Below are 17,774 nucleotides of genomic sequence, written 5' to 3' on the forward strand. Positions count from 1 at the left end.
CCTCCTCTGATGACTACCTGTCAGAATTACCGAATGTTTGACATCCAATAGCCGATGATTAACTAATCAGTTCTCTAGTGGTGCTATGTCCCACCCCTCCTCTGATGACTACCTGTCAGAATTACCGAATGTTTGACATCCAATAGCCGATGATTAACTAATCAGTTCTCTAGTGGTGCTACGTCCCACCCCTCCTATGATGACTACCTGTCAGAATTACCGAATGTTTGACATCCAATAGCCGATGATTAACTAATCAGTTCTCTAGTGGTGCTACGTCCCACCCCTCCTATGATGACTACGAGTCAGAATTACCGAATGTTTAATATCCAATAGCCAATGATTAACTAATCAGTTCTCTAGTGGTGCTACGTCCCACCCCTCCTCTGATGACTACGAGTCAGAATTACCGAATGTTTGACATCCAATAGCCGATGATTAACTAATCAGTTCTCTAGTGGTGTCGGTAAACAAAACAAACTTATTAGTAGATGTAAGTGATGTTATAATAAGGTGAGGAAAGCTTGTAACAAACAAACATGATTGAATATTGGATGAAATTAGTCTAAGTGTATGATTATGTTGACTGTTTCTCATTCTATTGTGGGGTTGTTGTTTTTTTTGTTTTTCTCAGTGGACCTACTCCATGACAAAGACAAGGATGATGAGCATGTTCTGAGCTCCTCCCCAGGGAAGTCCAAGATGGCGCCACCCATAGTGAAACCGAAACCGATCAGGTCAGACTCGACAAGATCTGTGGAGAAAATACCGAGTCTTGACAAGACCCCCAGTGTTGAGAAAGCCCCCAGTCTTGACAAGACCCCCAGTCTTGAGAAGGTGCCCGGTCTTGAGAAGGTGCCCGGTCTTGAGAAGGTGCCCAGTGTGGACAGGGCCCACGAAGAGCCTGAAAAGGAGGTAGAGTTATTGTACAGTTTGAAATATGGTATAGTAATGCAGTGTTTTCTATTCAACACCATGTGTCTTCACACAAGGGGCACGAGACGTAGCCCAGTGGTAAAGCATTTGCTTGATGCGCGGTCGGTTTGGGATCGATCCCTGTCAGTGGACCCACTGGGCTATTTCTTGTGCCAGTGCACCACGACTTGTACATCAAAGGCAGTGGTATGTGCTATCCTGTCTGTGGGATGGTGCATATAAAAGATCCCTTGCTGCTAATCGAAAAGAGTAGCCCATGAAGTGTCGACAGTGGGTTTCCTCTCTCAATATCTGTGTGGTCCTGAACCATTTGTCAGACGCCATATAACCATAAATAAAATGTGTTGAGTGCATTGTTAAATAAAACATTTCTTTCCTGTCCTCAAACAAGTGCCCTCTTCCCCCCACGGAGCTTACAGTAGAAGAATTTTTAGGCCATCTCATTGGCTGTTGGGATGTTCGGACCAGACTACTAGCCATAGGGTGTGAGTGCTCTTGTTTGAGGACAGGTGATGTATCTATAAAAAGTTTTCTCCAGTTTTAGTATTTTTTGTAGACGTACCATATATGTACAGTTTGAAGTAGTGTATGATAAAGCATTGTGTTTCAGTATTTTATGCCTGAATTCATTATTTGTCCTAAATGAGGTAAGGCCAATATCCTATGAAATTAAAAAAATGTATAATAAAATAAAAATAAAATAAAAATGGAGATTAGAAATATGTAGAAATAACCATATGTTTTACACCAAATAGCCATAGTTTAAAATGTGCTGAGGTGTTGTCAAACAATCATTCCTTTCCTTTTCAAACAGCCATAGTTTAAAATATGCTGAGGTGTTGTTAAACAATCATTCCTTTCCTTTTCAAACAGCCGTAGTTTAAAATATGCTGAGATGTCATTAAACAATCATTCCTTTCCTTTTCAAACAGCCGTAGTTTAAAATGTGCTGAGGTGTTGTCAAACAATCATTCCTTTCCTTTTCAAACAGCCATAGTTTAAAATATGCTGAGGTGTTGTTAAACAATCATTCCTTTCCTTTCAGGACGCCCCGAAGACATCGAAGCCAAAGAAACCCGTTGGCGGTGTGTCGATGTTTGGAGGATTCGATCCTATGGCCGGACTCCTCAAGAAATCCATATCCGTCCCAGAGAAAGATCAACCTCCAGGTCAGAAAGTTAAACATTAAAGGGATAGACCCTAGTTTCAACCCACGAAAATTAACACTAAGTTTAGTTAATCTACAAATCTGTAATACATTAGACAACGTTACAATTAAGTGAAACATGAGTCTGTGACTTTAAAAATGGTGAAATACCCTCTAAAAACTCGACTCCATAGCTGTTACTTCTCAGACGCTCGTGCATTTTTAAAACTATGAGAAATGAATTTTGTCATATTAAAAACACCAGGATGACCAAAAACACTTCGAATGTACAGAAATGGATAATCTAAACAATAAAATCTAAGTAAAGTATGGTTTATGTTATCAAAAATGGTTATAAAAATATGCGTTAGTGTTTAAAAACTGGGCTAGGTCCCTTTAAGTTTAGTGTGCTTGGACTAAGATGGTAAGGCAACACGTAGCACCACACAGTTGCAAGAATAATTGTTTTTAAAAAGATAATAAAACAATTGAGCATTGCAATCTTTTTCGAAAAGTGGAATGTTTCATTCACCTACATGATTGTATGTTTTTCGAAAACCAAAGACTGTGTGGGGTTTTTTTAATGCAGGAAATTTCTATCTCTGTAATCGAGTTGGAATCTTTTGAAACTTGTTTGTTTGATATTTCACTATGAACTCTATATTACAGATGAGGAGGTCGATAAGAAAGACGTCCCTGAGTCAGTAGCAGCTACAGAGAATGAGGTAAGTGTTTTGTGCGTACTTTTTCGATAACATTTTGTTGTGTTTTCGTATGGTTTTTCTATCAAGCGATAATACTTTGTTGTGTTTTGTTTTGGTTTTTCTATCGAGCAATCGTGTTCAAGTGGTTTGTTCTTCTCTTTTACTAGTCTATGGTCTCACTACACAGATGTCATCTGCCATTGAAACCCATGTTAAATTGCCCAATTTTAAATGAAGATTGCTAAAAGAATGGGTTCTCATTGGCAATAACAATATACACCATTGCGAACATACATTATATAAGCATTTATGTTCAGTACAAAATTGAGAACATTTCCGTATCAGTTTTTTGCTATATAACCACATCAGGCTGTAGTACCGGTCCGAACAGGTGGTTCATTAACCGATTCACTCCGGCTGTCTCTTGCACTATACACCCATGTCCCAAAAGGTCAATGCACAATATTACAAAACAACATGGGCAAAATACAGCCAGAAGGCTTACCATTAAACATACGTATTGTTTTAATTCTTTACCATTTCCTAGAAGTGAATATGTGAACCATAACGTGTCACAATTAGGAACTATAGTGGACCGTGATCAATGAACTCTCACCTGGAAGTCAACTGTGTAGTGAGACCTAACATGTATTAGTTCCCTACCGGTCCAACAAGAGGGAACTACAGGTTTCGTCTCTATCATTCTGTCCGTCCGTCTATCTTTCTAATTGTGCCTCATGCAGTTTTCGGATTTTAAATTTTTGGGGGGTTAATACCTCATTATATAGAGCTAATATTTTGTGTATAGCTTTATCGTGTAGTGGTACAGAGTTTCTTGGAGATTTACCCATTTTTAACAGAGATACGGCCAACATCCAATAGCCAATGATTAATTAATCAATGTGCTCTAGTGGTGTCGTTAAACAAAACAATTTTTTAAATTATTTATGGCCAGAGAGAGAGAGAGAGAGAGAGAGAGAGAGAGAGAGAGAGAGAGAGAGAGAGAGAGAGAGAGAGTACCTTTTTTCCATGCCCCTACACCACTAAGGTATCGGGCATGTCCATCCTGGGTCCGGCCTCTGGATAGCCAGTGGTCTGATCTGGGACATTATGGCCAGAGAGAGAGAGAGAGTACCTTTTTTCCATGCCCCTACACCACTAAGGTTTCGGACATGTCCATCCTGGGTCCGGCCTCTGGATAATCAGTGGTCTGGTCTGGGACATTATGGCAAGGGACCTAATTCACTAAACTCTCGCAACTTTGCGATCTCGCAGTGCCGTGCAAAAAGACTTGCAAAGAGGATGCTTAGAGTAGCTGAGAATTAATTTTAACATGAAACAAAATAGGTTTTTACCTCCAAAACTAGGGTCAGCAGATTTTGATTATCGGCACCGTGTTATTCTTTGCTAGCGTTGTATGTAGTTGACATTTTTAAAACTGCTTTTTTATTATTCTTTTTGTGACAAGTTTTTTCTAGTTCTACTAATAACAGCTTTTCAGTGCAATGTTTTTAATTAGTGTATGAGCTGAATTTATGAAAGGCATTTATCCTTTAGTCATACATGTGTATGTAATCTCCCTAAGCAGCCATAAATAAAAATGTGTTGAGTGCGTCGTTAAATAAAACATGTCTTTCTTTCCATGGAATTAAATGCAACCACAGTCAACAAGGGGTATGGGGGGGGGGGGGGGGACTCCCCCAGAAAGAAAATGGGTTAAGTTTAGGGTTAGGGTTAAGAAAATCATACAGTAATGATAAGAGTAATTAATTTTGTCAAAAGGTTAACTTCAAAAGAAACAAATCTGCAAACATTTTTGGATGCGGCGCTATACCCATTTTACCCTCTGGGAAAAACCCTGCAAAGGCTATGGTATGTGCTCTCTTGTCTGTGGGAAAGTACTTCCAATGGAAAATTGTGTCAAAAATTTATCAAATGTGTGACATCCCATAGGCGATGATTAATTAACCAGTGTGCTCTTGTGGTGTCGTTAAACAAAACAAACTTTAAGACTTACATATATCCAAAGTGAACATGAAATAATAATTTTTCAGAACTCACCCTGCCAATTCCCAAATTAGCGAATTGCTAATTTTTATGTAAAGTGGCTAATGAAATGTTATGTACTTTCAATTGGTAACTTTTTAATAATTTTCAAACAAATTTAGCTAAAACAAAAGTCTTTCCAGTATGAGGCCTGCCTTCATAATTTCAGCCCCATGTGTTCAGTGCATTGTCTCCCCTTTATGAAGTAAAAACATGAGATATACATGTAGGTAGTGTAAAATACTTTATTTTCTCGGGAGAAAATTTTTGCAATTTTTGCTAAAATGAGTCAATTCGCGAGCATATATTAGATTTCCGGCAACAGCCAGCGTCAACCTTTTCATTAAAGTTCTGCATTTAGATCTATTTCTCACAAAGTATAAATCCTAGATCAATGAAACTTGGTTTATAGTTGCACCTACGGACATTTATCACAATGCATGTGAAAACAAAATTAATCAAATTAAAATTTTAATGTTTTTAAACAAATTTTTTTTTTTTTTTCTTTGTTATTTCTTTGTTATTTTTTTGTTTTTGTTTTTATTTAGTCTATTGTAGATGAGACCTTTAATTTGTGGAATTCTTGTTTGTTTGTGTGCTTTATTTGTTTGTGCCTCTTTGAGTTTGAGTTTTGCATGTTCTGTTGTTTTCTGTCTCCTAGCCCACGTTACCGGCATCGATGCCTGCCAAAGAATCAGTGGTCACAGCAAGACCACCAAGTAAAATTGGCAAACTCAAGGTTTGTATCACAACTCATGTACGTAAAGTGTCACACCACCATCTGTCAAGTCGTCACTTGTTGTAGTAGCTTAATATTGTCAGGTTTAGAAAATAGTTCCTTGAAAAAAAAGAAATTGTACAAAATTCTGAGATGCCTTTTGAAATCTTCGTTTGATGATTACAAGTAGGTTGACCTCTGTAGTATTTAAATAACCCACTGCTTTGAAGTTACTTGTTATATGTATGTAGTACTAAACTGGTTTACTGCCACTTGTCAGGGCTAGCTCTGGGTGAGAAGAAACGTTCGCCAAATTATCTATTAAACATTTTAAAATTGCAGAAACTTTGTTATTTTTTAACAAAATATCAATTATTACATGCAATTGTTTCGCCAGATTAAAATAAAATTCACTAATTGTTTTAGAAATTCACAGTTGGCGAATTTGGTGAGTGCCAGAGCCAGCCCTGCTTGTATGTAGAACAGCAACATGACGCGGTGCTCTGGTACGAGGGTGGCCAATTGAAAATTTTAGTGGGTTTTTTTTTTGCAAGGTAGTTGTCAAGAGACAGTACTCTTGAAAAAACCCACAAGTAGTCATATAACCCTCATAATATGCATGTAATTTTTGACAGAATACATTCTAGGTTACACATTGAATTGAACTGCATGGAGTAATTAATGGTGGTGTGCAATCTTAAACACAGATTTTAATTTTAATTTTGTTTATCCTGCAGCCATTGTTTGTGTTGACATATTATGATGACTGATTAAAGCAAGCTGATAAAGTGCTACAAGTAGTTTATCACTTATTACTTAAGCCACACCATAACTGGTCAAAGGCCGTGGTACAGGTATGTGCTGTCCTGTCCCTTGCTGCCAATGAAAAAATGTAGTGGGTTTTCTCTGATGACTACGAGTCATAATGACCAAATGTTTGACATTGAATAGCTGATGATTAATTAATTAATGTGCTCTAGTGGTGTTGTTAAACAAAACAAACTTTATTACTTGAGCTAGACATAACTGTTTACTTGGGACTAGATTTTCAGTTGTTTAGTTTTTGTGTGTGTGTTTTTTAAATATCATTAACTTTAGAACAATACTAGTATATGGAAACAAGAAAGTTTGTCTTTCATCTATTCGTCTTTTTATCTGTCTGTCTTTCCATCTGTCTGTCTGTCTGTCCGTCTTTCCATCTGTCTGTCTGTCTATCTGCATGTATCTATCTATCTATCCATCTATTCATCCATCCATCCATCCATCCATCCATCCATCCATCCATCCATCCATCCATCCATCCATCCATCCTTCCTTCCATCCATCATCCATCCATTCATCCATCCATCCATCCATCTATCTAAAATGTATCTATCTTTCTGTCTGTCTGTCTGTCTGTCTGTCTATTTACATGTCTGTCTGTCTGTCTTTCTTATCTTTCTTTCTTTTTTTGTCTGTCTGTCCATCTGTCCGTCCATCTGTCCGTCCATCTGTCTGTCTGTCTTATCTATCATCAGCAAATTTGAAGTGAAATCTATTGTAGACAATTTTATTCCATAAGTATTACATGGTAAAATGATATATTGAGCCATTATTACCTGACATTAAAACGTGTTGTATTTTTTATCTGCAGATTGGTTTGGCTATCAACCCAGCAGCATTGTTACCGGGGGCCGCCCCGCCAGTGAAGGAGGACATTGTGGTAGCTGCATCGTTTGACGAGCCGGCCAGTCCCAAACCGTTGCCCAGTGTTAACAAGGTATCAAGGAATACCGACCCCGGTCGTACAACAGATGTCCATAAATTGCATGATAGTTTTGTTTGTGCTTCGGTTCTGTAGTTTTATTTGACCTAACCAGAGTACTGCTTTGTCTCAAAACTGACTGAATTATTAATCTTAGCAGAGTTGTATTAGTGCACAGGCCAACTAAGCCCAGGCCTAGGGTGCTAAATCTTCCAAACAAAAAACATGGGTGTTTGGGTTTTTTTGTCTTTTTTTTTTTTTTAAGGGTGTGGTGTTGCACGGCCGCCCTCCTTTAATTTTCACCTAGCGAGAACACTGTCCTGAATGTGTTGTACACAATGTATCTCCTAGGAGAATATCGTAGGAGATATCGCAAATTATAGTGCCAGCGATATCTCCAACAAAAGCCTTTAATGGATGATAAAATAGCCATACTTTACTCACGTTGATTAGATGCATATTAGATGTATATTCCCAAGTTAACATTTCCATCTGGGTTGTTTACAGGACAGAGCAAAGCTGACCCGGCGACGCCCGATGTCTCGGAAAGGTCGAAAGTCGATGGTTCTCTCTCAGTCGTTTGACGAATTCACGTTGCCGTCACCGACAGAGGTCGAAGAATCATCTCCGAGTAAATCGAGCCAATCAGACACTGTCCCCAAATCACCGATTGCTCAAAACCCGCCTTCATCTTCCACCGACCTGTTTGGCAATGACGATTTACTCGGTGAGAAAACGGACAGTCCGAAACTGCTAGTGTCAGAAAACAAAGACGAAAGTGACATTTTCAGCAAAGGTTTGTTTGAGAAGAGTAAAAAAGAAAGTAGTTCTGTTTCGACTAAAGACAAAGGCGATTCGATGGATGGATTATTTTCAGATACGACCAGCAAACTCAAAGATTCGAAGTCGGATGAGAAAGACAGTCTCTTTTCAGATGGAACAAAAGTCAAAGACTCTGTCAAATCAGATAAAACTGTTCAAGATGATGACGATGATTTGTTTTCGTCGACAAAAACAACAAAGTCTTCTGTGAAACAGAAAGCTGTATTAGACAAAGATGATGTTTCCAGTAAAAAGGATGTTGTCAGTAAAGAGGAAGTTTCCAGTAAAAAGGATGTTTCTAGTAAAGAGGAAGTTTCCAGTAAAAAGGATGTTTCTAGTAAAGAGGAAGTTTCTAGTAAAAAGGATATTTCCAGTAAAGAAGAAGCTTCCAGTAAAGAGGGTGCGAAGAAAAAGTCTTCTTCGATTGTGGATGACGATATTTTTGCTAATGCCAGTATTAACAAGAAAAAAGGTATGGAGACTAGCTGTGAAACTAATTTTTGTGGGGTTTTTCACTATGTGAAAATGATGAAATATATTCTACTTTTCAGACAGCGGCAGAGGCATCAACATTTGTATTTAGCTCAGCTTTAAATTTCTCAGTTAGCTGCCATTTCTCAGTTAGCTACCATTTCTCAGTTAGCTGCCATTTCTCAGTTAGCTGCCATTTCTCAGTTAGCTGCCATTTCTCAGTTAGCTGCCATTTCTCAGTTATCTACCATTTCTCAGTTAGCTGCCATTTCTCAGTTAGCTGCCATTTCTCAGTTATCTGCCATTTCTCAGTTATCTGCCATTTCTCAGTTAGCTACCATTTCTCAGTTAGCTACCATTTCTCAGTTAGCTACCATTTCTCAGTTAGCTACCATTTCTCAGCTACCATTTCTCACAAACAAGATCAATGAAACTTTTCTCTTCTTTTTTTTATCCCACTGCCCCCTTTCCGTTTTCTCCTTTTGAATTCCCTCTCTTTTTCTTCCCGATCCCACTAAAAACATTTCATTTCTCCTGTCGCAAAGTCTTCTCCCCCCACCCACCAACTGCCCCCTTTCCGTTTTCTCCTTTTGAATTCCGTCTCTTTTTCTTCCCGATCCCACTAAAAACATTTTATTTCTCCTGTCGCAAAGTCTTCTCCCCCACCCACCGACTGCCCCCTTTCCGTTTTCTCCTTTTGAATTCCGTCTCTTTTTTCTTCCCGATCCCACTAAAAACATTTTATTTCTCCTGTCGCAAAGTCTTCTCCCCCCACCCACCGACTGCCCCCTTTCCGTTTTCTCCTTTTGAATTCCGTCTCTTTTTCTTCCCGATCCCACTAAAAACATTTTATTTCTCCTGTCGCAAAGTCTTCTCCCCCCACCCACCGACTGCCCCCTTTCCGTTTCTCCTTTTGAATTCCGTCTCTTTTTCCCCCCAATCTGGTAGCTCCTCCTATCTTTCGACTTCTTTCGCTGTCCACCTCCACATCCCAGTCCTTGTCTCTCCAACCGCGACAGGTCCTGGTCTCTTGTGGCTATCTGTGCCATACTCCTGTCATTCCCCATCAGCTTTTAGCTGTGGGCTTTGTCTGACCACTTCAGATAGTGAATGGTGACAGCTATGTTTATGAAGCCCGGTTGCGTCTTGATTTCAGTCGAGAAATTTACGTTAGTTTTGCGCGTCTTGACGACAGTTGAGAATGTGGTTTTACGTTTGTTTTGCGTGTCTTGATTACAGTCGAGAATGGGAGTGAAAGAGTTAAGTTGCATCTTTGGAGATTCATCACAAGGTTTGACAAAAAATTACATTCTATTTGTTTCAGTTATTTACTTGTACTTGTAAAAAATGTGTATTTGACAAAAAATTACATTCTCATTTGTTTTCAGTTATTTACTTGTACAATTTTTATTTGACAAAATATGACTTTTTTTCAGTTATTTACTTGTACAAAATTTGTAATTCTTTCTTTTAGAGCCAAAAGCTAAGCTGGATGACGATGATATATTTGGATCAAGCAGCATGTCGAAACCCGCGGCTAAAGCATCTGTTGATGTAAGACTTCTACAGTGTTATCGTTCTTCTTACCCATCTCTAGCAAACAGAGTTTAGCTTTGTCTGTCTTCTATGTCGCTCTTGCACTTTCTCTGTCTCTCTCTTCTATGTCGCTCTTGCACTCTCTCACTCTCTCAGTCTCTCTCTCTCTCTCTCTCTCTCTCTCTGGCTCTCAACTCTCTCTCCCTGTCTGTCTGTCTGTCTGTCTGTCTCTGTCTCTCTCTCTCTCTCTCTCTCTCTCTCTCTCTCTCTCTCTCTCTCTCTCTCTCTCTCTCTCTCTCTCTCTCTCTCTCTCTCTCTCTCTCTCTTTCTACACCTCTCTCTCCTGTCTGTGTGTGTGTGTCTCTGTCTCTGTCTCTCTCTGTCTGTCCATGTGTCTCTGTCTCTGTCTGTCCATGTGTCTCTGTCTCTGTCTCTCTGTATGTGTGTGTCTGTCTTTCTCTCTCTCTGTTTGTGTCACTCTTTATTTCTCTCTATCCGTCGCTCTCTCTCTCTCTCTCTCTCTCTCTCTCTCTCTCTCTCTCTCTCTCTCTCTCCCTCTCTCTCTCTCTCTCTCTCTCAGAATGCCTGTTGTTTTTTCTGTTTGTCAGGACGACAACATATTTGGCAGCGTAGACACGAAGGAGAAGAAGAGAGCGAAGAAAGCGACTGTGAAGGATGAGTCGCTGTTTAAGGACGACACGGATATATTTTCCGACATTCCCACCACCAAACCGAAGGAGCCGAAGAAGAAGAAAAAGGTGGCTCCTACAGAGAAGAAAAGTATTTTTAAAGATGATATCGGTTAGTATGCAATCTCTGTGGTCTGGGGACGGGACGTAGCCCAGTGGTACAGCGCTCGCTCGATGTGCGGTCAGTGTGGGATCGATCCACGTCAGTGGGCCCACTGGGTTATTTCTCGTTCCAGCCAGTGCACCACGACTGGTATATCAAAGGCCGTGGTATGTACCACCCTGTCTGTGGGATGGTGCATATAAAAGATCCCTTGCTGCTAATCGAAAAGAGTAGCCCATGAAGTGGCGACAGCAGGTTTCCTCTCTCAATATCTGTGTGGTCCTTAACCATATGTCTGACGCTATATAACCGTAAATAAAATGTGTTGAGTGCATCATTAAATAAAACATTTCTTTCTTTCTTTTTTCTGTTGTGTGGATGTGTTTCTTATTGCAACCACTGCTGCACAACTGGCATATCAAATGCCTTGATGTGTGTTATTGTCACTATCAGAGAAGTGGGATGTAGCCCAGTGGTAAAAGCGCTCACCTGATGCGCAGTCGATCTAGGATCGATCCCCATCGGTGGGCCTATTGGGCTGTTTCTCATTTCAGCCAGTTCACCACGAGTGGTATATCAAAGGTCATGGTATGTGCTATCCTGTCTGTGGGATAGTGCATATAAAAGATCTCTTGCTACTAATGGAAAAATTTAGCAGATTTCTTCTCTAAGACAATATCTGTGTGGTCCTTGACCATATGTCTGATGCCATATAACCGTAAATAAAATGTGTTGAGTACATCGTTAAATAAACTATTTCCTTCCTCTGATTGTTCCCCCCCCCCCCATGACTAGTATATTAAAGCCATTGTATATATTGTCTTGTCTGTGGAATAAAGTAAAGTTTGTTTTATTTAACGACGCCACTAGAGCACATTGATTTTTTAACTTATCATCGGCTATTGGACGTCAAACATATGGTCATTCTGACACTGTTTTTTTAGAGGACACCCGCTGTCGCCACATAGGCTACTCTTTTATGACAGGCAGCAAGGGGTCTTTTATTTGCGCTTCCCATAGGCAGGATAGCACAAACCATGGCCTTTGTTGAACCAGTTATGGATCACTGGTCGGTGCAAGTGGTTTACACCTACCCATTGAGCCTTGCAGAGCACTCACTCAGGGTTTGGAGTCGGTATCTGGATTAAAAGTCCCATGCCTCGACTGGGATCCAAACCCAGTACCTACCAGCCTGTAGACCGATGGCCTAACCACGACGCCACCGAGGCCGGTGTGTCTGTGGAATAGTGCATACCAAAGATCTATTGTTGCTAATGAACAAATATTGCAGGTTTCCTCCAAGACTGTCAGAATTACCAAATGTTTGACATCCAATAAAAACAAATAATCATTGTGCTCTAGTGGTGTTATTAATAGGGAATAACTGGGGCCTAATTCACTAAACTCTCACAACTTTGCGATCTCACAGTGCAATGCTAAAAGACTTGCAAAGAGGATGCTCTGTTGTCTAGCAGAGCCTAAGAGACCTTTGTGAATTAGGCCCCTGGTTACTGTCTTAAGATATCGGCTTTATCCTGCGACGGTTAGAATGGCGAATGCAGCGAGGCTCTGACGAGCTGTATTCACCATTCGACCTGAGCAGGATAAAGCCGATATCTTAAGACAGTAAGCAGTTATTTCTTTTATCCTGCAATCCTACAGGAATATTCGAAAAATCATTATTTATTCCAGTTTTGTGTACACAAATCGAGTATTGTCAACCTAGCAAGGTTTTTACCATATGACGTCATACAAGATGCATGACATTATTTGTAAATAAATATACAAGTTTTGTATTGTTATCGCAAAACTAAAAGTTATTTGTATTTACTGTACTTCAACAGACGATTTAAAGAGTATGTTTATTTAAAATCTACTCTGAAATACTCAAGTCGGAGTCGGGCTTATGTCACGTGACCTATATTTTTATAAATATATCTATCTAGTCAACATATCTTGCCAATGTGCACAGTGATTGCTGGATAAAACAGTTTAAACTTTATCTTTATCTTTGTGTCTCTAGAAAAGTGCTGCATCAGCTACATTGACTAGTAATCTGGTATCTTGACATCACTGTTATGTGACTGATAGATGTAGTTGATACTTACACAGTTTAAACTTTATCTTTATCTTTGTATCTCTAGAAAAGTGCTACATCAGCTACATTGACTAGTAATCTGGTATATTGACATCACTGTTATGTGACTGATAGACGTAGTTGATACTTACAGTTTAAACTTTATCTTTATCTTTGTATCTCTAGAAAAGTGCTACATCAGCTACATTGACTAGTAATCTGGTATCTTGACATCACTGTTATGTGACTGATAGACGTAGTTGATACTTACATAGTTTAAACTTTATCTTTATCTTTGTGTCTCTAGAAAAGTGCTACATCAGCTACATTGACTAGTAATCTGGTATCTTGACATCACTGTTATGTGACTGATACACGTAGTTGATACTTACACAGTTTAAACTTTATCTTTATCTTTGTGTCTCTAGAAAAGTGCTACATCGGCTACATTGACTAGTAATCTGGTATCTTGACATCACTGTTATGTGACTGATAGACGTAGTTGATACTTACACAGTTTAAACTTTATCTTTATCTTTGTATCTCTAGAAAAGTGCTACATCAGCTACACTGACTAGTAATCTGGTATATTGACATCACTGTTATGTGACTGATAGACGTAGTTGATACTTACAGTTTAAACTTTATCATCTTTGTATCTCTAGAAAAGTTACATCAGCTACATTTAGTAATCTTTGATCACTGTTATGTGACTGATAGACGTAGTTGATACTTACACAGTTTAAACTTTATCTTTATCTTTGTGTCTCTAGAAAAGTGCTACATTGACTAGTAATCTGGTATCTTGACATCACTGTTATGTGACTGATAGACGTAGTTGATACTTACACAGTTTAAGCTTTATCTTTATCTTTGTATCTCTAGAAAAGTGCTACATCGGCTACATTGACTAGTAATCTGGTATCTTGACATCACTGTTATGTGACTGATAGACGTAGTTGATACTTACACAGTTTAAACTTTATCTTTATCTTTGTATCTCTAGAAAAGTCAGCTACATTGACTAGTAATCTGGTATATTGACATCACTGTTATGTGACTGATAGACGTAGTTGATACTTACAGTTTAAACTTTATCTTTATCTTTGTATCTCTAGAAAAGTGCTACATTACATGACTAGTAATCTGGTATCTTGACATCACTGTTATGTGACTGATAGACGTAGTTGATACTTACACAGTTTAAACTTTATCTTTATCTTTGTGTCTCTAGAAAAGTGCTACATTGACTAGTAATCTGGTATCTTGACATCACTGTTATGTGACTGATAGACGTAGTTGATACTTACACAGTTTAAGCTTTATCTTTATCTTTGTATCTCTAGAAAAGTGCTACATCGGCTATATTGACTAGTAATCTGGTATCTTGACATCACTGTTATGTGACTGATAGACGTAGTTGATACTTACACAGTTTAAACTTTATCTTTATCTTTGTATCTCTAGAAAAGTGCTACATCAGCTACATTGACTAGTAATCTGGTATCTTGACATCACTGTTATGTGACTGATAGACGTAGTTGATACTTACACAGTTTAAACTTTATCTTTATCTTTGTATCTCTAGAAAAGTGCTACATCAGCTACATTGACTAGTAATCTGGTATCTTGACATCACTGTTATGTGACTGATAGACGTAGTTGATACTTACACAGTTTAAACTTTATCTTTATCTTTGTATCTCTAGAAAAGTGCTACATCAGCTACACTGACTAGTAATCTGGTATATTGACATCACTGTTATGTGACTGATAGACGTAGTTGATATACTTACACATCTTTGTCTTAAGCTTTATCTAGTAATCTGGTATCTTGACATCACTGTTATGTGACTGATCGTAGTTGATACTTAGAACAGTTTGCTTTATCTTTATCTTTGTGTCTCTAGGTGCTACATTGACTAGTAATCTGGTATCTTGACATCACTGTTATGTGACTGATAGACGTAGTTGATACTTACACAGTTTAAACTTTATCTTTATCTTTGTATCTCTAGAAAAGTGCTACATCAGCTACATTGACTAGTAATCTGGTATATTGACATCACTGTTATGTGACTGATAGACGTAGTTGATACTTACAGTTTAAACTTTATCTTTATCTTTGTATCTCTAGAAAAGTGCTACATCAGCTACATTGACTAGTAATCTGGTATCTTGACATCACTGTTATGTGACTGATAGACGTAGTTGATACTTACACAGTTTAAACTTTATCTTTATCTTTGTGTCTCTAGAAAAGTGCTACATTGACTAGTAATCTGGTATCTTGACATTACTGTTATGTGACTGATAGACGTAGTTGATACTTACACAGTTTAAGCTTTATCTTTATCTTTGTATCTCTAGAAAAGTGCTACATCGGCTATATTGACTAGTAATCTGGTATCTTGACATCACTGTTATGTGACTGATAGACGTAGTTGATACTTACACAGTTTAAACTTTATCTTTATCTTTGTATCTCTAGAAAAGTGCTACATCGGCTATATTGACTAGTAATCTGGTATCTTGACATCACTGTTATGTGACTGATAGACGTAGTTGATACTTACACAGTTTAAACTTTATCTTTATCTTTGTATCTCTAGAAAAGTGCTACATCGGCTATATTGACTAGTAATCTGGTATCTTGACATCACTGTTATGTGAGTGATAGACGTAGTTGATACTTACACAGTTTAAACTTTATCTTTATCTTTGTATCTCTAGAAAAGTGCTACATCGGCTATATTGACTAGTAATCTGGTATTTTGACATCACTGTTATGTGAGTGATACACGTAGTTGATACTTACACAGTTTAAGTTTGATAATTCACCTCTCTGTCTTGTTTTGATGGATGGGGCACGACGTAGCTCAGTGGTACGGTGTTCGCTTGATGTGCGATCGATCTAGGATCAATTCCCGTCGGTGGGTCTATTGGGCTATTTCTTGTTCCAGCCAGTGCTCCACAACTGATGTAACAGGCTGTGATATGTACTATCCTGTCTGTGGGATGGTGAATATAAAAGATCCCTTGCTGCTAATTGAAAAGAGTAGCCCATGAAGTGGCAACTTTTTTCTCTCAATATCTGTGATCCTTAACCTATGTCTGACGCTGTGCATCGTTAAATAAAACGTTTCTTTCTTTCTTTCTCTTTGTTTGGGTGGATAGATTTAATTACTACTATAATTATGCTTAAATGTATGTTTATTTCAGATGACATTTTTGCCGACTCCTCTCCCGTTGCTACAAAACCAAAGAAACAAAGTAAACAGAAGTCAAAGGACACTTCAAAACCATCTGCCGCAGCCGAAGATGTCGACATATTTGATGACCCACTGTTAGGTGGGAAATAAGATGACCACCGAACCTAGTGAATAAACATGAGACTGTATAATTCCCCGAACTAATGCTTATAAAACACGACTCCCGAACTGATGCTTATAAAACACGACTCCCGAACTGATGCTTATAAAACACGACTCCCGAACTGATGCTTATAAAACACGACTCCCGAACTGATGCTTATAAAACACGACTCCCGAACTGATGCTTATAAAACACGACTCCCGAACTGATGCTTATAAAACACGACTCCCGTGTGGGTTATGCAAAAACAAAATGGGTTACCTGAATTTATTATGATTGCAGAACCCGTAAAAGTTTTATGCAGATTTTCATTTCTCAGAGACCTGGGCACCGTTCCACGAAGTGATCTTAGCCCTAAGATTACCTTAGGCGCATAGTTACCCTATGCACTTAACTTGATCTTAGCCCTAAGATTACCTTAGGCGCATTGTTACCCTATGCACTTAACTTGATCTTAGCCCTAAGATTACCTTAGGCGCATAGTTACCCTATGCACTTAACTTGATCTTAGCCCTAAGATTACCTTAGGCGCATTGTTACCCTATGCACTTAACTTGGTCTTAGCCCTAAGATTACCGTAGGCGCATAGTTACCCTATGCACTTAACTTGGTCTTAGCCCTAAGATTACCTTAGGCGCATAGTTACCCTATGCACTTAACTTGGTCTTAGCCCTAAGATTACCTTAGGCGCATAGTTACCCTATGCACTTAACTTGGTCTTAGCCCTAAGATTACCTTAGGCGCATTGTTACCCTATGCACTTAACTTGGTCTTAGCCCTAAGATTACCGTAGGCGCATAGTTACCTATGCACTTAACTTGGTCTTAGCCCTAAGATTACCTTAGGCGCATAGTTACCCTATGCACTTAACTTGGTCTTAGCCCTAAGATTACCTTAGGCGCATAGTTACCCTATGCACTTAAGTTGATCTTAGGGCTAAGATCACTTCGTGGAACGGGGCCCTGAAACCCAGGCCCTGTTTTCATCAATGTACTTTAATCAATGTATTACACTTATTTTCGTATTTAAAATACGTACATGTAGACTCGCAGCATATCTGCCGGAAAGAAATTTTTGGGTATGGCGCTATGAACTTGAATATTTACAGTGTTTGGTGTTTTTAGACGGGTGGCCTCTTTAGACAAGTGATATCTTTACACAGGTGGCCTTTTTAGATAAGTGGCATCTTTAGACGAGTGGTATCTTTACACAAGTTGTCTCTTTAGACAGGTGGTCTCTTCAGACAAGTGCCATCTTTAAACACGTGCAGGGTTAGCTCTAGGTGAACACAAAATTTCGCCAAATTATCTAGTAAACTTAAAAAATGGCAGAAAACCAGTTATTTTCTAATAAAATGTTGTAAAAGTATTTCAACAACTTAAAATAAAATTTGCCAATTGTTTTTA

The 17,774-nt window shown here is 38.6% G+C and overlaps 1 protein-coding gene across 4 annotated transcripts in view; it reads left to right on the top strand.

Annotated features, from left to right (window-relative positions):
* Nucleotides 1–16,813, top strand: part of LOC121377573 (WASH complex subunit 2A-like) — an 81,729-nt gene extending 64,916 nt beyond the window's left edge. For 3 of the 4 annotated variants that reach the window (XM_041505623.1, XM_041505626.1, XM_041505625.1), the window contains 9 exons: nt 635–915; nt 1,982–2,105; nt 2,753–2,808; nt 5,495–5,572; nt 7,185–7,310; nt 7,803–8,589; nt 10,063–10,142; nt 10,733–10,925; nt 16,216–16,813. In XM_041505623.1, coding sequence (XP_041361557.1) covers nt 635–915; nt 1,982–2,105; nt 2,753–2,808; nt 5,495–5,572; nt 7,185–7,310; nt 7,803–8,589; nt 10,063–10,142; nt 10,733–10,925; nt 16,216–16,355 — 1,865 coding nt within the window. In that variant the 3' untranslated portion in view covers nt 16,356–16,813. The remainder of the gene's footprint in view (nt 1–634; nt 916–1,981; nt 2,106–2,752; nt 2,809–5,494; nt 5,573–7,184; nt 7,311–7,802; nt 8,590–10,062; nt 10,143–10,732; nt 10,926–16,215) is intronic. The other variant, XM_041505624.1, reaches the window with a different exon arrangement.
* The last annotated feature ends 961 nt before the right edge of the window (nt 16,814–17,774 follow it).

Source organism: Gigantopelta aegis, chromosome 7 (assembly GCF_016097555.1).
Source record: "Gigantopelta aegis isolate Gae_Host chromosome 7, Gae_host_genome, whole genome shotgun sequence".
Taxonomy (NCBI): Eukaryota; Metazoa; Mollusca; class Gastropoda; order Neomphalida; family Peltospiridae; genus Gigantopelta; species Gigantopelta aegis.